Source organism: Rhodamnia argentea, chromosome 3 (assembly GCF_020921035.1).
Source record: "Rhodamnia argentea isolate NSW1041297 chromosome 3, ASM2092103v1, whole genome shotgun sequence".
Classification (NCBI taxonomy): domain Eukaryota; kingdom Viridiplantae; phylum Streptophyta; class Magnoliopsida; order Myrtales; family Myrtaceae; genus Rhodamnia; species Rhodamnia argentea.
In genome coordinates, this window is record NC_063152.1 from 6,032,717 (window position 1) to 6,054,988 (window position 22,272).

At 41.4% G+C, this 22,272-nt stretch overlaps 1 protein-coding gene and 1 long non-coding RNA gene across 12 annotated transcripts in view; both read left to right on the forward strand.

Moving 5' to 3' along the window:
- The window catches only part of LOC115727874 (cysteine-rich receptor-like protein kinase 44), a 268,503-nt gene extending 250,322 nt beyond the window's left edge, over positions 1-18,181 (forward strand). For 3 of the 11 annotated variants that reach the window (XM_048276938.1, XM_048276952.1, XM_048276954.1), the window contains 4 exons: positions 16,607-16,817; positions 16,911-17,148; positions 17,232-17,382; positions 17,462-18,181. In XM_048276938.1, coding sequence (XP_048132895.1) covers positions 16,607-16,817; positions 16,911-17,148; positions 17,232-17,382; positions 17,462-18,076 — 1,215 coding nt within the window. In that variant the 3' untranslated portion in view covers positions 18,077-18,181. Of the gene's footprint in view, positions 1-13,794; positions 14,491-16,216; positions 16,244-16,348; positions 16,474-16,606; positions 16,818-16,910; positions 17,149-17,231; positions 17,383-17,461 lie in introns of those variants that run through there. The other 8 variants (XM_048276945.1, XM_048276943.1, XM_048276942.1 and 5 more) reach the window with 7 other exon arrangements.
- A 3,747-nt stretch (positions 18,182-21,928) lies between these two features.
- LOC125314513 lies at positions 21,929-22,272 on the forward strand. The gene is made up of 2 exons (XR_007197980.1): positions 21,929-21,985; positions 22,060-22,272. It is a non-coding gene; the product is annotated as an uncharacterized LOC125314513 (long non-coding RNA).

The following is a 22,272-nucleotide window of genomic DNA, read 5'->3' on the forward strand; positions in this document are numbered from 1 at the left end:
TGATTAAGGGGATTAATAGAGGAGAAGCTCTTAAGTATCGAATCATCATAATTCCGCATCAAGACCGATGGATCAGAAACAAGATGCGTCAATTCCTCTAATTTATGAATCTGTGATTCCCGTCTCTATACGTGTGATTCTTGGGTCGCTCAGCTAACATGTGGTATCGGAGCAAACATGTCTTAGATCTCGAATCACGTTTTTGGTATTTTTCGAAATTTTATTTTTGTCGAAAGTTTAAAATAATTATATGTTCTGAAAGTGCTCGTCGATACGAGAAAAATTGTATAAATATTGCCGATGGATGACGGGGGACGGACCGCCACACGCAGCCACGCATCGAGACCGAAGACCACGCGCTGGCCCAAGCCCATACGTGCCGGGGTGCGGATCGGACCCAACCCGGGAACCGACCCGACTCATAACCCAATTCGATCCGGCTGACCTTTGACTCGAACTTCCCTATCGAACCGGTCGCTAATCGATCAGATCGGGTTAAGCTCGATTGAGTTCGCCGGTTCGGTTAGAGGAGCGGTCGGACCGATTTAACCGGTTGGACCGATTTCAAAACGGCCGAGAAGCAGAACACGTGCCCCGCACGTGTCGCCGCGTAGGCCTCACGTGCTGAACCTTTTGGTGGCGAGTGGGCCTCACGCGCCGAACTTTCCGGTGGCGCGTGAGGGAGCGTGCGACCTCCCATCGGCGAGTTCCAGGTACCGACGTGCTCGCATACTCATGCTCTACAAGGTGGTATATTTATTTTACATGTTTGATGCCTTTATGGATGGAAAATACCTATGGAACTCTAAATATGTGTATTTTTAGGGTTTTTATGGCATCATCTATGTATTTCTATACGGTTTCATGAAATATAGGTGCAAGCTCACATGTGAGTACCACATACAGATATGTGGAACATAATTTATCAATTACATGTTTATGGTTTGACATGTATTATTGATTGTATCGATGAAAATTAGCAATGCGTGTAATTTTGCGGAGAATTGCCCCTTTCCGAAATTATATGCATACGGTAAATGTGAAATATAAAGTTTATATCCCAATTTCAGGAAAATTCAATTGGGTTGTGACAGGCAAAGTGGCACACTTGATTGGGTTTAATAAATAACGGTTTATAAAATATTGGGATGCCTCTTGTTAATGCGTAATTATACTCCCAAGTGAGGTAATTGCGTATTGTTACATGGAGAGTTGCACGTACGACATATGGTTGAGAATTGATTAGTCTAAGTATTTTCACACACCCAAAGATGGTGATTAACAAAAATTAATGTAAATTCTTATGACCGCCGTAGTGTAAGGAGTATACAACCGCATGTCATATTTTCTGCCCAAAAGTGATTATATGATGACATACACATCTCTCAAGGTGAATTTTCACATTATGCTAATTATAAACATTGATTGGTTTTTAGTCACCGTTTTTGTGAACGGCAACTCTGTTAAAATTGAGAATTGAGATTTTTCTTGGATCAAGTTTTGAGAACTAAATGGGGATTTTCTATTTACGAAGGACCGGCAAATATTTGTATTGCTCTTGTCAAGAAAGACCCCGCAAATCTCACTTTCATTAGTGAGAACCTTCAAAAGCACAATGTGCTAGTTGGGTAAAGAACAATTGGATTTGTTTGTTTGATCGATCCATTAAAGAACACTTTAAAGTGTTTTGCCAGGTAATTGTACTGTTATATAAATGAAGGAAGCCCTAGTGACCTGGAATCATGTCTCAAAACTTGTCCACGTCGGCACTAACTGCGCCACGTAGGAAGAACGGCGTCCATATCATCTATTTCATATCAAAATTGGTCGGATAAACTGAATTAACATAAACGCAAAAAAATTAGGACTCAATTAATAATAGTAATAAAAAGAAAGTTTAGGATTTAATTAAGGGCTTTTTTTCAAATTGCATAAAAAAAAATTATTTACCAAATAAGGGGAAAAAAAATTTATTTACCAAATAAGGGGAAAAAAAATTTAATTACCGTTTAGGGGTCCGCTCGTCGGTTTGTGTGCCGAGCGCACCCGCTTGGCGTCTATAGTGCCGAGCACACCGATCGGCATTATAGGTGCCGAGGCGCTGTCTTGCTCGGCACTATAAGTGCCGAGCAAGACAATAAGCACAGAGAGAGCAGTTTTGCTCTCTCACCTTCTTTTTTTTTTCGCACGCTTTAGTGCGAGAGAGAGAGAGAGCAGAATTCTCGCTCGCACTAAACGCTTTAGTGCGGAGCAGAATTCCGCTTTTCTCTCTCTCTCTCCACTAAAGCGTGCAGAGCAGGGAGAGAGAGAGAGAGAGCAGAATTCTACTCTCTCTCTCTCCACATTCGGTCTTGCTCAGCACTCGTGAGTGCCGAGCAAGATAAAAAAGCATGCGGAGAGAGCGGACTTCGCTCTCTCTCGCATGCCGAGCCCTTACCCGCTCGGCGCATACCGCCGAGCGGGTAGGGGCCCCTGCGTCGCCGGCGCCTTTAATCAAAGGCGCGAGACGACGTGAAAGGTGCTACAAAGCACCTTTCACGAGTGTCTGAGCAGCCTTCGGCTCGCTTTAAGCAAAGCCGAAGGCTCTCCGTTGATAAGCTCATCCACGTAAGCTTCATTCTCTCGCATTTCGCTCCTCCAAGGAAGTTCATCGCTCCTTTGCATTTCTGCGTTTCGCCTCTCAGAAGCTCATCTCTTTCTACAAATCGCCTCCTCTCAGAAGCTCATCTCTCCTCCGCATTTCGCCTCTCCACAGAAGCTCAACTTTCCACCGCATTTCACCTCTCCACAAAACCTCATCCCTCTTTGTTGAAGCCTCCTTCCCGAGAATCTCCGATTTTAAGTGATCCGGATATTAAGTGAACAGAGTGTGGAGTCCGCTAGGAGCCCTCCCCTCGCTTTGATTAACTTCGGCGAGATTTGTTCTTAATATCCCGACCAAGTTTTAATCAGATTCTCTAAGACGTCATTTCTTGTTTTCTTCTATATAGCTCACGAAGATTTTCTCATATCCCCCTCTCCTCAGGTGCCTTTATTGATATTAGGGTTTTATTTTATTGCAAATATTTTTGCCATGTTTAAATTAAATTGGGACTTTTTTATTTTTGCGTAAGCCGAGAGAAAAGCAAAGCCGACCTTCTTACTAGTTTGAGGTAAACCTTGTTATAGTTATTTTTTGCGGTTTCGTAAGTATTGTTTTATTTATTTAATTATTATTTGTAGACTGAATAGTTGTAATGTTTACGATTTGTGGTAAATAAAAAAAATGACCATAATCTCATAAGAACAAATTTTGAGGACTCATTTTTGCAACTACGTCCACATATTTATTTTGACGATTTTCAAAATTTAAAAAAGAAAATTAGGAGTGTGAAATGATTTTTTGGACAGAACCATCTTGTTTGGACAGAACAATAGAAGTTAATGAAAGGACAACATTGCATGGCTCCATAAAAAACCCTAGAAAAGTAGCAAGACGAAGCAAAACCGCGGCCATTTTCACCCTTCAAAGAAGAGTGGCTTTACATGAACCTCTCTCCCTCTCTCTCCAGTTATTTTTTTGCTTGTTTTTGGTCTGATCTCTCTCTCCAGTTTGCCCACCCACAATATTGCAATGGAAGTGTAGGTGTTACGTATGGAAAAAGTATGACCGCTCAATATATTTTTGTATAACGTGGTTTGTCTTCTTTGTCTTTGTTTTTTTAAGTCATGAGCAGTACGGATTTCGCTGCCCAAGAGGGGCCTCTAACATTCTTTATTCGAGACAGATTACATAGTTAGAGATTGGCTTCTTTTTGGGGCTTTTTTTAAGATTGCATAAAAAAAAAAATTATTTACCAAATAAGGGGAAAAAAAACTTAATTACCTTTTACGGGTATGCTCGGTAGTCTAGGTGCCGGTCCGAAAAATATTTTTTCGGACCGAGAAGCAAGGGCGGGGTTTGACCCGGTCCGAAAAATATTTTTTTAATAATTTCAAAATTCGGATAATGGAAAATTACAAAATACTAAATGGATTAAAAATAAAGAAAAATCATAAAGACTTTCAAAAAAATGAAGGAAAAAAATATTAAGAAAATGGGAAAATAGCCACAATGAAGTGGCCATAGATTATTTTGGCTGGCGACTTAAAAAAATGACGATTTTGTCCTTTTGGAAAATTATATCCCAAAAAAATTGTAAGAAATCATCAAAATTAGGAAATGGCCACAATCAATCGGCCATGGACGATTGACGATATTTTGGCCGATAACATTTGAAAAATGACGATTTTGCCCTTCCGGCAAATCGTCTCCCAAAAAATTCAAAAAAAAATCTCAAAAATTAGGAAATGGCCACAATCAAATGGCCATGGACGATTGACGGCATTTTGGCCGACGAATTTTGAAAAATGACGATTTTGCCCTTCCGGCAAATTGTCTCCCAAAAAATTCAAACAAAATCTCAAAAATTAGGAAATGGCCACAATCAATCGGCCATGGACGATTGACGGCATTTTGGCCGACGAATTTTGAAAAATGACGATTTTGCCCTTCCGCCAAATTGTCTCCCAAAAAATTCAAAAAAAATCTCAAAAATTAGGAAATGGCCACAATCAACTGGCCATGGACGATTGACGGCATTTTGGCCGACGAATTTTGAAAAATGACGATTTTGCCCTTCCGGCAAATTGTATCCCAAAAAATTCAAACAAAATCTCAAAAATTAGGAAATGGCCACAATCAACTGGCCATGGACAATTGACGATATTTTGGCCGATAACATTTGAAAAATGACGATTTTGCCCTTCCGGCAAATAGTCTCCCAAAAAATTCAAAAAAAAATCTCAAAAATTAGGAAATGGCCACAATCAACTGGCCATGGACGATTGACGACATTTTCGCCGACGAATTTTGAAAAATGACGATTTTGCCCTTCCGGCAAATTGTCTCCCAAAAAATTCAAACAAAATCTCAAAAATTAGGAAATAGTCACAATCAACTAGCCATGGACAATTGACGGCCTTTTGGCCGACGAATTTTGAAAAATGACGATTTTGCTCTTCCGCCAAATTGTCTCCCAAAAAATTCAAACAAAATCTCAAAATTAGGAAATGGCCACAATCAATCGGCCATGGACGATTGACGATATTTTGGCCGATAACATTTGAAAAATGACGATTTTGCCCTTCCGGCAAATCGTCTCCCAAAAAATTCAAAAAAAAATCTCAAAAATTAGGAAATGGCCACAATCAATCGGCCGTGGACGATTGACGGCATTTTGGCCGACGAATTTTGAAAAATGACGATTTTGCCCTTCCGCCAAATTGTCTCCCAAAAAATTCAAAAAAAATCTCAAAAATTAGGAAATAGCCACAATCAACTAGCCATTGACGATTGACGGCATTTTGGCCGACGAATTTTGAAAAATGATGATTTTGCCCTTCCGGCAAATTGTCTCCCAAAAAATTCAAACAAAATCTCAAAAATTAGGAAATGGCCACAATCAATCGGCCATGGACGATTGACGGCATTTTCGCCGACGAATTTTGAAAAATGACGATTTTGCCTTTCCGGCAAATTGTCTCCCAAAAAATTCAAACAAAAATCTCAAAAATTAGGAAATGGCCACAATCAATCGGCCATGGACGATTGACGGCATTTTTGCCGACGAATTTTGAAAAATGACGATTTTGCCCTTCCGCCAAATTGTCTCCCAAAAAATTCAAACAAAATCTCAAAAATTAGGAAATGGCCACAATCAATCGGCCATGGACGATTGACGGCATTTTGGCCGACGAATTTTGAAAAATGACGATTTTGCCCTTCCGGCAAATTGTCTCCCAAAAAATTCAAAAAAAATCTCAAAAATTAGAAATTGCCACAATCAACTGGCCATGGACGATTGACGGCATTTTGGCCGACCAATTTTGAAAAATGACGATTTTGCCCTTCCGGCAAATTGTCTCCCAAAAAATTCAAACAAAATCTCAAAAATTAGGAAATGGCCACAATCAATCGGCCATGGACGATTGACGGCATTTTGGCCGACGAATTTTGAAAAATGACGATTTTACCCTTCCGGCAAATTGTCTCCCAAAAAATTCAAACAAAATCTCAAAAATTAGGAAATGGCCACAATCAATCGGCCATGGACGATTGACGGCATTTTGGCCGACAATTTTGAAAAATGACGATTTTGCCCTTTCGGCAAATTGTCTCCCAAAAAATTCAAACAAAAGCTCAAAAATTAGGAAATGGCCACAATCAACTGGCCATGGACGATTGACGGCATTTTGGCCGACGAATTTTGAAAAATGACGATTTTGCCCTTCCGGTAAATTGTCTCCCAAAAAACATTTGATATATTGATCTGGCAAATTGTCTCCCAAATTGTCTCCCAAAATGACGATTTCTCCTTCTAGCAATCGGCCCTTAGGCCTATACTAAGACATTTATTTCATTTGATATATTGATAGTGGGTATGTTAATTTGATAACGTATATGGGACAATATTTAGGAAATTGTAGTTTAGAAATCATTTCTAATTTATTTAAATCTCGTAATGTCGTCTACATCTTTTGCGATTGTACTGGGAGGCACAATAGTACGAACCGAATATGGAATTGATTACGAAGGCGGACAATCTACCATGTTCGGGATGGCAAATATATCGACATTTGATGAGTTACGTGTGTCGATTGAAAGCGCTTTGAATATAACAGGAAACCAATATATTCAAACAGTGGTGTATAGATATCCGTATGTAACACGCAATTGTGTTACATATGACATTACGGAGGTGCATGATGATGCCACGATTACGATGATTCAAGAATTTGCACTTCAGGCTGGTGGTATGGGGTTCTTGCGGTTTTATACAACCGTAGCAAAACATCAATTGAGAGATGATTTCGCGGAGGAAGCTTCGAATGTTGGTGAAGATGATGATGGTCCGCATAATCGGTACGTGCAAGCCGATGATAATGCTGATAATGCTGATGATGATGATGATGATGATAATACCGATAATGCTGCTGCTGATGATGATAATAATGATGATAATGCTGCTGCTGCTGATGATAATAATGCTGATAATGCTGATGATGATGATAATAATGCTGATAATGTCGCTCTCGATGATGATGATGATGATGGTGATGAAGAAGATGATCTTTGGATGGACTCCGATGACAATGACGAAGAAGATGTCGGATGTGAGAATATGGAGGCTTACTATAATACGCAAGACAGCAATCCCATTTTGCCGTTGGTACATCCACCGCCTTATTCGGAGATCGACTTTGACATGATGAAAGACGACACAAGAGCCAAGCCGGGCCGTATGCTATTTGATCCATCAAAAGAATTTGATGTTGGCATGTTGTTTCCATCACGGGACGCGGTGCAATTGGCTACGAAAGAGTACTCTCTTAGGAGAAATCAAAATTTTCGCAGTTATTTGACAAAGAAAGACGAATATGTAATAAGGTGTGGCAATTCAAATGGACCGTGTGGTTGGAGGCTCAGCGCGATTGCTAAATCGGGTGGCATGTTTTGGAAAATAAGTAAATATAATGGGCCACATACATGCGGTTCTCCGTAAATGTCACGGGATCATCGGCACCTTGACCAAAAGTACCTCTACAGCAAAATAGAAGCAATGGTCGTTGTCCAACCAGATATCAAAATCAAGCCACCGATGGCGGAGATTCAAGATAAGTCGCAATTCGAACCTACTTACCGTAAAACCCGGAAGGCCAAACAAATGGCGATCGCGTGACAATTTGGTGATTGGGATGAATCATACGGTAAGTTGAGGACGTGGATGATCGAAATGAAGAGTCGGAATCCAGGTTCACATTTTGTGATCGATGATCATATCAACCTAGATCAGGCCGCACGGTTTTGAACCGGATGTTTTGGACTTTCAAGCGGACGATTGAAGGCTTCGCAAGTTGTCGTCCCGTGATTTTTGTTGATGGTACATTTTTGTACGGAAAATACGAAGGAACCTTCCTTTGTGCGGCCTCCCTTGATAGAAATAATCATATTTTCCCGCCGGCATTTGCCGTAGTCCATCGGGAAAATGTTGATAATTGGACTTGGTTTATAAATCTGTTGCGGATATATGTCACTAGGAGAGATGATATTTGTGTAATATCAGGCAGACATATCGGTATTCAACGAGCAATGGAGACAAGACGGTGGCGTCCTCCACATGCCCACCATAGATATTGCATTCGGCACATTGCCAACAACTACAACAAATATTTCAAAAATGCCGAAGGGAAAAAACTTATTCGGACGGCAAGTAAATTCTCGAATTTGTAAATTTTAAGAAAATACGTATGGAAAAATTTGAGTACAAAGTACTAATTAATGTTGTCATGTACGACTTACGCGAACCAACGGCGGAAGTTCGACTAATTCATGAGCCAAATTAGGGAGTTTGATCCAGCCACAGTTGCATGGTGCGATCAGATTCCAAGAGAAAAATGGACAAAGGCTTATGATGAAGGGAGGAGATATGGATCGATGACGACAAATTTAGTCGAATCGGTCAACGGGATGCTGAAGGGTTTCGTGGTCTACCAATAGCAGCCATGGTCGACAAGATATTCTATCGGTTGGTGCACTATTTTGATACGAGAAGAACAATGTATAGGATGCAGAAAGACAACCGGTGGAAATATACAGAATTTGCCGGCGTCACGCTTCAACGTAACAGTCAAAAAGAAAATAGGCATGTCGTCACGTGTTTCGACTCTGATAGAGGCGTTTTCGAAGTGACAACTGGACGTGACAGATCCAGAGGTTCAGGGGGCCACAAACACATAGTGCGCCTACACTTGAGAACGTGCACATGTGGGAAATTTGAAGGATTGAAAATCCCATGTTCACACGTAATGGCAGCATGTCAAGCGTATGGCATTGATTGCGAACCATACGTAGATGAATTCTATACTTTAGAGAAAACCCTTCAATGCTATCAATATATGTTTAATCCGTTAGGGCATCTTCATTACGAGCTTGAACCCGACGAGCTGCCATTAGTGCCGCACCCGAGTCGTATTCGGAAGAAAGGAAGGCCCCGTACATCACGGATCCGGAATGAGATGGACTCGAGAAGCGCGAGCAATAGCTCTTCGTGAAATCATTGCACGCACTGTGGAAAATCAGGGCACAATAAGAAAACTTGTGCACATAGATCGGCCGGAGAGTAGATCATACTTGCTCGATCCTTATGTATTTCGTTCCTATGCGTTGTAAGGATGATCGTATTTCTATGTTATAAAATCTCTTTGTCTTTCGAAGTCATCAAATGAATATCTTCATATGGGAAAAAAATTGTATCATGAAATAATTTCTATGTTATAAAATAATTTCTATCGTCGTGTCGATCCTAGGAAATAAACGAATAACGGATGTTGGCGCGTAAAAAGGACACGGGGCGTGACAAGTATCATGAATTTTTGTAATGTTATAATATCACAATTGCACGATATTTATTCGGTTTATGTGTTCCATGTTATATATACATATGGGAATTTGTTGTAATGTTATAGTATCACAATTGTGTAGATATGGCACAGAGTACTTACATTCAGCCGGGCCCAGAGGATGATTCACTACTTATCGGGCAAGCCCGACATAGATCTCAGGCTATATGGGACGCTAAGGTAATTGAAGATTTTTCAGTTGATCTGTACTTTGTAACAATATCATCAAAATTGCTACTAACTATTCATGTTACATGTCACAGATACCTCCGATAGAAGCCCTTCGATGTCGGCGAGCGATGCTACACGTAGGTGATCTTGATCCACGGATAGTCCCGTATCTGCAAGCTTCAGCATTTTTTGGCGTTTATTTGATGGGATTCGTGCAGCTAGATTGGCACTTAATTACCGCATTGGTCGAGCGGTGGAGGCCCGAGACCTACACCTTCCATATGCCGGAAGGTGAATGCACTATCATCTTTGCAGGATATTGCAAAGGTCGACAAGCCTTCCTATAGATGGACGTGCATTCATCGGCCCCAGGATTGTGAATTGGGCCACTGAATGTGACGATCTACTCGGTGCTCACCCAGCCCGGTTGCGGGGCACAGAGATCGGTTTGAGCTCTTTGAGACAGCGCTTTGAAGAGCTTCCGCCAGACGCCGATGACGTCGCCATAGTGCAGCATTCCCGGGCTTTCATTCTCCGTCTGCTAGGAGGATCTATTTTCTCGGACAAATCAGGTGCCCGAGTTAGTTTGCTATTTCTTCCATTATTGTCGAACCTTAACGTCCCTACGCAGTATAGTTGGGGTTCAGAAGCACTTGCATGGTTGTACCGAGAGTTATGTCGTGCAACCGACCCGCAGACGAAGCAAATGGGCGGTGCCTTACATATACTGCAGATTTGGACGTGGGAGCGCTTCAGATGTGTCTCCCCATCCCCGACGGTTGAGGTTCCTTTAGGACTTGCACCTTTCGGTAGTCGGTATGTGATCTATTATATTTTTAGTTCGTGCGTCATTAATTCCTTCCAATGCGTATAATATAAGAAAATTGAATGTTTTTTGTTTATGCGGTTGGAGTCACGGTCGAAGCACGACGGAGATCCCCACGCATACGTTGATACATCTGCGCTACCAACTTGATAGATTGGCATCCGAAGATGTAAGTAATGATAGCAACGAATGAGTTTAATATAATGTTAGCTTTTAAATTAATTCTTCATTTAATTTCATATGTTTTATTATGATAACAGATTATTTGGGAGCCCTATGGTGGCGACATTCTGGAGAATGTACCAGCCTTCTGCTTGCAGGGACGGGATATTTGGAGGGCTCGTGTGCCACTCATCTGTTTTTGGATAGTTGAGTGGCATTATCCAGATCGGGTACTTCGCCGGTTTGGTATGCAGCAGCCGATACCTACTCCTCCCCGCGATCACACAGGCTTGCATGATATTGACAATAAGCCACCCGGGAAGGATTGGGCGGCTAAACACGGACGATGGATCGCTATGTGGGACAGACGTACCGAATATGTAGTCCATGTCGATCCCGCCACGGAGGAACTCCACTTTCACTCAAGATATATGGAGTGGTTCATGAGACATACACGGAAGTGGATTTCTATTACGGGAGCTGCAATGGGTTCAATGGTTCATGCAAATACTTTCAATTTAATTCATTAACTATATTTTTACTAACATAAGTTATTGTAATTTTATAACATTTGTTGCTTGTCATATCATTACCAGGGTGATGGTGTGGAACAAATCTTACGTATCTTAAATTCACGTCCATCTCGTCGGACTTGGGGAGATGTATGGAGGATAGCTAAGGCAATGTTATACGCCCAACATGAGGAGAGGCGTCTCACGATGATGCCACCACCCCAACCAGCCACTACAGCGACAACCGTTGGCCCTCACGATAACGATCCGCCCGAGCCTGTTCAATCGACCCGGAGGACTCCTCGAGCTCATGTAGTTGGCGATGCCGTCCCTTACACCTTCGAGTATCATACGACGGATTTCGCTCCGGGTTTCACTTCAGGATTAGACCGGATGGGTTTCAATGCTGGATTCACCCCTTTTGCCGCCCCATTTCCCGAGGGATCTACTTTTGCATTTCCCGATCCGGAGACTCCGGCTCCTTCTCCTACTTCGTATGTACCCGATTTCTCTCCTTTTTATTCGAGCTTCTCTCGAGAAGGATATGTACCGTCCGGGCAGGGCGTATTTTCACAAGATATGCCTTCATCATCTACACATCCTCGTCAGACGGATTCTCCTCCTCGGCCTCCTCCTCGTCCATACAATACTAGAGCCGCCGAGCACCGAAGAGAGCCACGTTGCGGAACAAGAGGTCATGTAGGAAGACGACATCGTTAGTACATGTAATTGCGACAGTCCGATTATTATCTATTATGAAAATAGCATGTTTTTCATATATCTCAACACTTTCATTTTATCAATATTCTGAATTAATTACACTAATAAAATAAGCTTCAAAAGAAACAATTTATAAATAAAATAATAATTATTAAAAACTTAACAAAAATAATGATTTCCTTTTTAAAAAACGTCGAAAGCGAACAAAACGCCCTGAATCGTCCATGGCCGGTTGATTGTGGCAATTTTCTTTTTACAATTTTTTTGGGAGACAATTTGCTAGAAGAGCAAAATCGTCATTTTCTAAAAGTCGTCGGCCAAAATACCCTCAATCGTCCATGGCCAGTTGATTATGGTCATTTACTAATTTTTGAGATTTTTTACAATTTTTTGAAAGACAAATTGCCGGAAGGGCAAAACCGTCATTTTCTAAAAGTCGTCGGCCAAAATAACCCGAATCGTCCATGGCCGGTCGATTATGGTCATTTACTAATTTTTGAGATTTTTTATAATTTTTTTGAAAGACAAATTGCCGGAAGGGCAAAACCGTCATTTTCTAAAAGTCGTCGGCCAAAATACCCCCAATCGTCCATGGCCAGTTGATTATGGTCATTTACTAATTTTTGAGATTTTTTATAATTTTTTTAAAAGACAATTTGCCGGAAGGGCAAAATCGTCATTTTCAAAATTCGTCGGCCAAAATACCCCCAATCGTCCATGCCAGTTGATTATGGTCATTTACTAATTTTTGAGATTTTTTATAATTTTTTTAAAAGACAATTTGCCGGAAGGGCAAAATCGTCATTTTCAAAAGTCGTCGGCCAAAATACCATAAATCGTCTATAGCCAGTTGATTGTGGCCATTTACTAATTTTTAAGATTTTTTACAATTTTTTTGGAAGACAATTTGCCACAAGGGCAAAATCGTCATTTTCTAAAAGTCATCGGCCAAAATACCCCGCATCATCTATGGCCAGTTGATTGTGGCCATTTATTAATTTTTGAGATTTTTTACAATTTTTTTGCAGACAATTTTCCAGAATGGTAAAACTATTATTTTCTAAAAGTCGTTGGTCAAAATACCCCGAATCGTGCATGACATGTTCATTATGGCCATTTTTGACATTTTTTACAATTTTTTTCGAAGACAATTTGCCATAAGGGCAAAATCATCATTTTCAAAAGTCGTCGGCGAAAACACCTTGAATTGTCTATGGCTAGTTGATTGTTGCTATTTACTAATTTTTGCGAGCTTTTATAATTTTTTTAGAAGATAATTTCCTACGAGGACGAAATCGCCGGGCCAAGATCGGGGCCGGTGGTGGGGAGGGGCGGCAGGGGAAGGGGGCGGCGGCAGGGGGAAGAGGGGTGGCGGGGCCGGTGGTGGGGTGGGCCCCGCTCGGCGCTTATCTCGCGGAGCGGGTGCCTGGCTCGACAGTTAGCTCGGCGGTTTAACCGCTGAGCGGATGCCCGCTCGGCGGTCTTACTGCCGAGCAGATCCCAAAACGGCAATTATATTTTCTCTCCCCTAAAATGGTAAATAAAATTTTTTTTGTATGCAATTTGAAAAAAAACCCTTTAATTAATATAATTATCATAGATACGTGACTTTTTTTTATGATTTTTCCAAAATGAATAAAACGCGGCCGTTACGCGCTTAACTACACGTCTTGTGCTAACGATGGTAAAAGTTGCCGATACCTCCCTCTCGACAGAGACTTAAACCCGGGTAACGACAAGGCGTCCAACGGTCGCTCTTCCCGGGAAACTTCCTGACTGACTTTATTTGGCCGGAGAATAAATTTCTAACGACCCACTTCGACAAAACAGAGTCTCTCCCGCCTTTTCGTTCATCTCATTCTCCATTGTTGCTTCAACTTCGAGGGCCAAAAAGCTCCTTCTTCCTTCTTGCCTCCGCAAAAGATCAACCTCTGCAAATCTTGGGATCCGAAGCATCCTTGAGACCCATCAAAGTTTCGGATTCTCTAGGCTTGTTTGGTCCGTGGAGAGAGAAAGAACAAGAAATGGTTGATTATGCAGGAGCAGCTGTGGGAACGGCATTTGGCGGGCTGTTCGAGCTTGTTAAGCACCTAGTGGAAACTGTTGCCGCGTTCCGTGGCCAGCTAAAGAAGATCCGAACCACTTTGGGCGACATAGAACCAATCATCAAGGACATCGACAAGTACAACCGCCAGCTGAAGCGCGGTCCGAAAGAGATGGCTCCAATCAAGGACCTTTTGGAGGAAGGCAAGGCACTCGTCGACAGGTGCTCAAAGATCCAGGCGCTCAACCTGGGCACAAGGTATACGCACTCGAAGAAGCTCACCGACTTCAACGCGGCAGTCGTGGAAAAGTTCCAGCTTTACATGCCCCTGCTGAATGCGAGGGACGAAAAGGAAATATTGGTGGATGTGAAGGAGATTCGGGGAGAGGTGAAGGAGGTCAAGGACTTGTTAATTTCCGCAATATGGTATAGCGCAGTCTTCCAGGGAGGGCCTGAGGCTTTGGGCGACCTTTCGGTGCCTGCGGCGCCCGATTTTGTTGTCAGGTCGGAGGTGGAGGCGTCCACAACCTCAAGCAAGCTCAGCAAAGTAGAGATGTCTGAAGTGGCAATTGAAGGTATGTCCGATTATTACTTTAATTGATCCAGAACTAAATATAGCAGGGATGAATTAACTGAATTGTTACTTGCCAATTACGGTGAAAATTACCAAACAGTCCTGGACATATTATATGGATGCTAATTTAGTCCTAAACCTTTTGACGAATTATCAATATGGTCCTTCCGACTAATTTTAGCATAAAGTTACCGACTCGGACGCCAATCGTCCTAGATGGAAACAGCCGGCATTGAGACAAGTTTTCTTTGATTTATTTTTGTTGTCTTTTGAAATTTTTGCTTTTTCTTTTTCTTTTTCTTTCTTTGATTCTTTTCCCTTTTTTTTTTTTTTTTCCTTCTAAGACTACCGAGGATTGTCAGCCGACCGGGGGCGAGGGTTGGCTGCTAAACCTTGCCAAACTTAGTAGAAATAAAAATAGAAAAAGAAGGAAAAGCTAAAAAGAAAAATATAAAAAATTAGAAAAGTAACAAAAAAATTTTAAAAAGCTCTAAAAATTGATCGCAATGACTATGTTGAAAAATCGTCAAAAGCTTCAATACTCAATTGAAAAAATTGCCAACCAAAAAAGGTTGACAAAATTGAATCTGACAAAATAAGAAATGACAAAATTGAAAAGTTTATAACTAAATTGATATCTGTACAATAGGTTTATGACTTTTTTGGTAATTATCTTTTTATTTATGTGTTTAGGAGTTATTGCCTGAACGATGTTCCCCTTTTGGACATATTTGAATGTTTGAATCCCATTACATGTTCTCTCCGTTGATCAGTCCAGATGGAAGAATAAACTAATCAACGTTCACATGAAAGACAGAAACTTCTTTGAAAAGTGATAGAGCTTTGGAAGATAAACTAATCAACGTTCACACGAAAGACAGAAACTTCTTTGAAAAGTATCGGGTAAAAGAAGACAATGACCACATATTAATTCGTAGTAAAAAATAGTATATAAGTACATGTTTCTTGTTTTCTTTCAAAAGTGATCTACAAAATCCATTGTCGGTGGTCTGCATATTGGGAGCGTCTAATAACTCTGCAAAAAAAAAATCAAGCTTGTATTGGATGTTCCTTGTTCGCTCTGTTTCTGTAAACCATTTCACTGTCTTTTCTCTGATTTCCGCAAGAAATTCATGAAAGTAATGAAATTGAAGTAGAAAAGGCAACAGGATGACGAAATTCAGGAATCTAGATAACTGAGTTATCCGAGAATGAGGACGATGTATCTTTCAATTGTAATTTGCAGTGAGCATGTGTTCTTGTTATAAGTTTGCAACACGAGGTCCGTTTCCACAGTCGGAACGGCGCTTCAGTAATTTCTCCAGTGTATTACTTCGTATTCTGTGAGCAATGATCACAAACGTAGTGTGCCTTTGCTTCTGAACTACTTATCTTCGTTGTCATGCTCCTGAAAATGAAAAGGAAGAAGCAGCAGCCCAGACGAAGTGTTGAAGGCGAGTCTTTAAACATTTTTGCATTGGAATGGCAACTCTTCATGAGGTTAAGAAAGATCATAAAAATAAAGAAGTTGACTAATGACTATGCTTTTGCACTTGCAAAGTAGTAAGAGCTGCATCGCTTTCGACAATTAGGCCAAAAACTTAAAAGGGTTACTAGTATGCCTACATGTGAAATTACATATACTGAAAGTTTCTGAAATTTTCATTATGAAAACTATGAAAAGATAATGATGATTGCTCTGAATTACCGCGCTTTTGTCTTTCTAGGTGAAGCTGTGCATGAAATTAGCACGATGGATTCGCAGCAACTTATGTAGTAAAAATTTGTGGATCTTTCATTTTGAAAACTTCAAAAGATAATGATGCTCACTCTGAATGACCGCGTTTTTGTCTTTCTAGGTGAATTTGATGAAATTAGCACGGTGGATTCGCAGCAATTTAATTTCGACACTATCAGAGCAGCAACGGATGATTTCTCTCATTCCAAGAAGGTTGGAGAAGGAGGTTTTGGTGCTGTTTACAGGGTAATAATTGACAGAGCACATACTCTACTCTCTTGTATTCAAAATTTAAGCAACCAACTAGTCAAAGATGACATCAATCTGATACTCTTCGAAATGCTTCAATGTACAAGGACCTAATTTGGTGAAATCTCAGGGTCGGCTTTCCAACGGACAGGAAATCGCTGTGAAACGGCTGTCGCGGAATTCCCACCAAGGAGAAGTAGAATTCAAGAACGAGGTCATGTTACTAACTAGGCTACAACATAGGAACTTGGTCAAGCCCCTAGGCTTCTGTCTAAAAGGAGTCGAGAGGCTTCTCATCTACGAGTTTATGCCCAATTTGAGCCTCGATCAGTTCATATTCGGTATGTTTCTCGAGTTGTTGTTCCTGAAATCGGATCTCTCACGAAATGATTAAGGGACGTCTTACAGAATGTGATTTTCGACATAATGTGCAGATCCTCTGAAAAGTGCGAATCTCGACTGGGATAGGCGCCACAAGATAGTAATGGGTGTTGCTAAAGGGCTGCTTTACCTACACGAAGACTCTCGACTTCGTATCATCCATCGGGACCTCAAAGCCAGCAACATTTTGTTGGACTCAGACATGAATCCTAAGCTATCAGACTTCGGTATGGCGAGGCTGCTCGAGTTGGACCAAACACAGGCAGAGACATTCCGAATCGTGGGGACCTAGTAAGTGCTACAGCCTTCTCAAGCTAATGACTGCCAAAAGAACAAAGCAAACAATCTTTACCAAAATTTATTGTGATGCACAGCGGATACATGGCGCCGGAGTATGCGATGCATGGAAAATTCTCGGTCAAGTCAGATGTGTTCAGTTTCGGAGTGCTGGTTTTGGAGATTGTGAGTGGTCAAAGGAACAATTTTTGCCGCATGAACGAGGACACGGTAGACCTTATAAGCTATGTGAGTATGAAAACAGACCTTCTCATTTCGCATAATATCCCGGAGATAAGTCTGCTCAATGTTTGTCAGATGTTTGCAGGTTTGGAAAAAATGGAGGGAAGGATCAATATCAAACATCATCGATCCCTCTATAACTTCTGGTTCGAGTACTGAAATTGCAAGGTGTATCCACATTGGTCTACTATGTGTCCAAGAAAACTTCGCCAGCCGGCCATCGATGGCCTCGGTCTTTCTCATGCTTAACAGCCACTCGGTCACTCTCCAAGTGCCATCAAGACCCGCATTCTTCATTGACAGTGCCAACGAATTTGATACGTCATCCACGCAGGATCACAGTTCGAGCGTATCTAATGTCGACAGATCAAAAGGAAAATCCAACCAGTTCTCCAAAAATGAGGCATGTATGACGCAAGATTACAGTTCGAATATATCTAACGTCGACAGATCAAGAGGCAGATCCAACCAGTTCTCCAAGAACGAGGCCTCTATGACGCAGGATTACAGTTCGAGAGTCTCCGACGTGGAGAGATCAAAAGGCAAATCCAACCAGTTCTCGGAAAACAAAACTTCTATGACCGAGCCCCACGGTGGCCTTAGAAAATGGGAGACCAGCGTTCCCTGCTCAGTACTTTTTATGTTTGTGGTGGTTTTCTTATCATCAATATTACAGAAAAGGTTAAGCTTTTGTGCGTGATCTTTGTAACTTCGAGGAGCTAAATGGCTTCAATGTCTAGGAGATTGGAAGTGAAGGATACTCACAAAAATTCGTGCCTTATATAAGTTGATCGTCGTTTATAAAACAAATAAAAATGCCTTTTTTTTTTTTTTTGGTTCCCAATAGGAAAGATGGGAAAGTGCGAGATACTTTATAAGTGGAAGGCTATTCTAATCTTTCAAATTAAGAAATAAGAACTGAGCAAGTGGGCCATCTCCCACTATACCCGCATGTGCGTGCTCGATTATTAGAGTACTTGACATGCTTGTGCGGTCGCGGATCGGAAGTGGCACTAGTCAATAATTATTATTTCTTTAGTTTTTAGATTTTAGTAATGATTTAACTGTTGTGTCCTAGCGAAACAAGATGACAGTTATTTTCTATTATTTTTAATTTTTAATTTTTAAATATTTAATTATGTCTAATGGTTATTAGGGGCTCTTACAACATCCAAAAAGGTGCGTCCGCATTCGCAATTATTCGGACATGAAGAGGTGTGTTCTCTTCGCTAATATATACATTACATTATGTTCATTGTTTTAAGAACAACTCCTATTTTTGTTTCTTTTCAAAGGAAAACAGTCATCTTTTTAATTTTTTTCCCTTTAGAATTCTTGGAGAAATATTAAAATTACTATCTAATATTCTCGCTTGAGACTTAGTTTGTCCTGAAAGATTTTTTTCGGTAACCATATGCGACGTTGCGGGGCAAATAATTCATTAAAGAGAGTGTTATCACGTCTTAAAATCTAATTCCATTTTGTTCCCATTCGATTGTCATGTTTCCTAACAATATACATAAACATCAAGCACGGGCTTGGTCCCCTAACACTAAGGGTCCGTATGGTAACGTTTACATTTCCGGAAACATATTTGGAACAGAAATATTTTTTTGTATTTTCGCTCCCGGCTACGATTTTCGAGAACGTAAACGCGTTTGGCAAATACAAAAAAAAAATACTTTTTTCACCAAAAGGAAGGATGTACAACAAGCCGCCGGCGGCGGCGAGCGGGGGCAGCGACACACCGGCGACCTGTGGCTGCAGGGGGCGGTGATGGCCGGCAACCGGCGGCAATCGGCGGCCACCGGTGGCCGGCGACCCGTAAGCGGCGGCGGCGACGGAGGCGGTTGGAAAACAGCTAAGGCTGCCGGCGACCGGCGGTGGCGGCGATGGAGGTAGCCGGCGGAGACCGGCGACAGCGGAGGCGGCCGGCGACCAACGGCGGCCGCTTCAACTCCTCGCCGACAATGGTGAACGTTAGTAGCTTGCACAAGCTCGCCTTCAAATTGTTTCAAAAAAATATTCCAAAACCTAAAAACAAGTTTTTTTTTGTTTCTCATTTTTGCTCTAAAAATGTTTTTGTTTCTCACTTTGGAACAATTTTTTACCATACACATTTTCGGAGTGTTGCCATGCAGACCCTAAGATTCTAGATCCATCGCTAGAAAGTAAAAGCGATTCTCGTAGTAGCGAGCAATAAAAGGGAGCAGTTCTTCTCTTCCACTTCATACAAGACGAGACAGACAAATCAAAGCTTTATGTCTTATCTCAATAACTAGGCAAAGAGAAAAAATAAAATAAAAATAAAATAATCTCAAAATAAAAAGAAAGAAAAAAAAAAAAAATAAAAGTATTTAAAAAGAAAAGGAATATAAAGGAGTGGAAGGAGTAAAGATGAGTGAAAATGATTTTCTCTTTTTTAAAAGAGAAAATCATTTTCCTCACTTTTTGAATGTATTTTTTTCACGGGCGGAAAATATTTTCTCGAGTCGTTTATTTTTCATGCACTGAATATCGGAAAATTCAAAAAAAAAATTTGAAAATTAATTTTCCGAGAAATGAACGGAGCCTTCGTTTCAAAATTCTCGTGCGTCGAGTTATTATTTGCTCAAGAGAGTTTTGTGCTGGTCCTTGGTTTACCGCGTTTTATTCTCCCATTCCAATTAGCACTCCCCACTCGGCTTCTATAAATGTACGAAAGAAGACAATGGCACGAGCACGAGCACGCCACGCTAGACCCAGGCCACACTGGTGCGTGTTGGAAAAAGCTGAACTTCGAAGATTTATTGTTTCCTTTCGTCATTGTCCTTATCTACTCCAATCTCAATCATTGGTCATAGGACATGATACAACGTAGTCTGAAACCTTCGTAGCAATTGTTTAAAGTCAATATAGAGTCATAGTGGCCTGATCTTAAAAGTTAAAAGACAAAGATAAACGCGTTGTCACGGAAGTCAAGATCAACGATTATCAGAAAATTAATTGTGTCAGAGAAGAGCCTTAGGCTGCGTTTGGGAACCCACTTGCAAAGCTCTTTGGGCCTGTAAAGTCTCTTAGCCAAATGTTAGAGTGTTTGGCAATTATTTTTGAAGAGCCCATTTCCCAAATGCTAGCATTTCCAATGCCTTCTAAAGGCCTTTAACTCAAGGCTCCTCCTTACCTGCTTTAGCTTTCTAGCTTTCTCGGCATACAAAAAGGCTGAGTTAATGAATATTTTTAATTTCCAATCTTGCCCTCATTCAGTCTTCATAATTCAACATTTACCCTTTTTAACCTGAAAACCCTTGCATCTGTCGCTTTTCTCCTCCTAAGCGGAGCTCGCTCGCCACTCTTCTTTCCCCCCCGAACGCAGCTCAGCTGGTGACATCGCTTGCCTGTATGCTTTCGGTCGCCTGGTTGATGCTCGTCGCCGATCTCCTGGTCTACGGTTGCACCACCGCAGCAAATCCATTGTTGCGAGGTTCGCCGAGGTAGCACGACCCCCGCATTACCGTGCTTGAAGAAGGTATCCCTTGAGGCAGGACTTCTATGCCAACTTGTGCCCAAACGTCGAGAGCATCGTGCGCAATGCCGTTTGGCAGAAGTTCCAGCAGACCTTTGTCACTGTCCCTAGTACTCTTCATCTCTTTTTCCATGATTGCTTCGTCAAGGTATTTCCGATACCCCGTGATTGAATTTGAAGACCCATCTATTCATTTTTGTTCGGGATTAACCCATTCGTGTTTTGGTACTTTCTTTGGATAAGTGGGGTTGTGACGCTTCGGTGATCGTGGCGTCCACCGCTAGCAACAAAGGCGGAGAAGGACCATCTGAACAACTTGTCGCTGGCCGGAGACGGGTTCGACACCGTGATCAAGGCGAAAGCGGCCGTCGACGCGGTCCTGAGCTGCTGGAACAGGGTCTCGTGCACCGATATCCTCGCCATGGCCACCCGAGACGTCATCGCCCTGGTTGGTGTGCTAATTTCTCGCATTAAATAGTTTCGAGTCATCGCAATGCCGATAATTGGTGCCACATTCGTTGCTCTAGAAATCTTCTTCATCCTAAATGCGACGACCATGGAAGCTCCGAAGAAATGGAACGTCAACTTCACGAAGCACCTGAAGTAGAAGCTGAAGCTGAAGCGCAATGTCTATCGCGACGGCTTCCTCTCTCTTCGCAACTCCACGGACAAGGCACCTTTGTTTCACTACTAATCTCTGCCACTAATGTTAAACTCAACCCGATAAGCAATTTAGTTGCATTTGATATGGCTCGGACATGATTTGGTTTGATTAGCTAGTCTATTTCAAAAATGCAGTAGCAATCGATCCATTACCGTTTTTCCCTGAATTTAGCTTGCTCAAGAGTACTGAATGGCAATAACTCAATGCTGCTTAGGATTATGAATATGTCTATCATCACGGATTGTTATGTTTTGTGCTTTTGGTTGTAATACTCTCCATCGTTAAGCTTGTTCTCAGTAGATTAGTCCATGCCCTGATCAATGGTCGGATATATGATAAGTAATGTTGTATGAGGCAGGGAACTACTGTTAGAATTCAGGATTTTGGTGAATGATGAAGTTGTTTGTTCCATGGAGACACTGATGTTCAATGCTTATTTGGTTGGTGTTGTGCCTGAAGGAGGGCAAAGTGCATTGTTTTTTGAGAGCCTGAACAATTGTTTTTGTTTTGGCAGCACATGGTACTTTCGATATTGTGCTTGATTGAGGATATTACTGGTCAAGTAATACAAAGTTTTTTATGGAGATGGAAGAGTGCAAGGTATCTAGAAGTAGATTGGGAGAGTCTGCTTACTGATGGTGATGTTGTAAAATTTGGGATTGTCTTAGTTGAATTGGAGAAATAAAACTGTCATTTTGTCTGCCTTGGGTGCATATGTTTCGTGTAA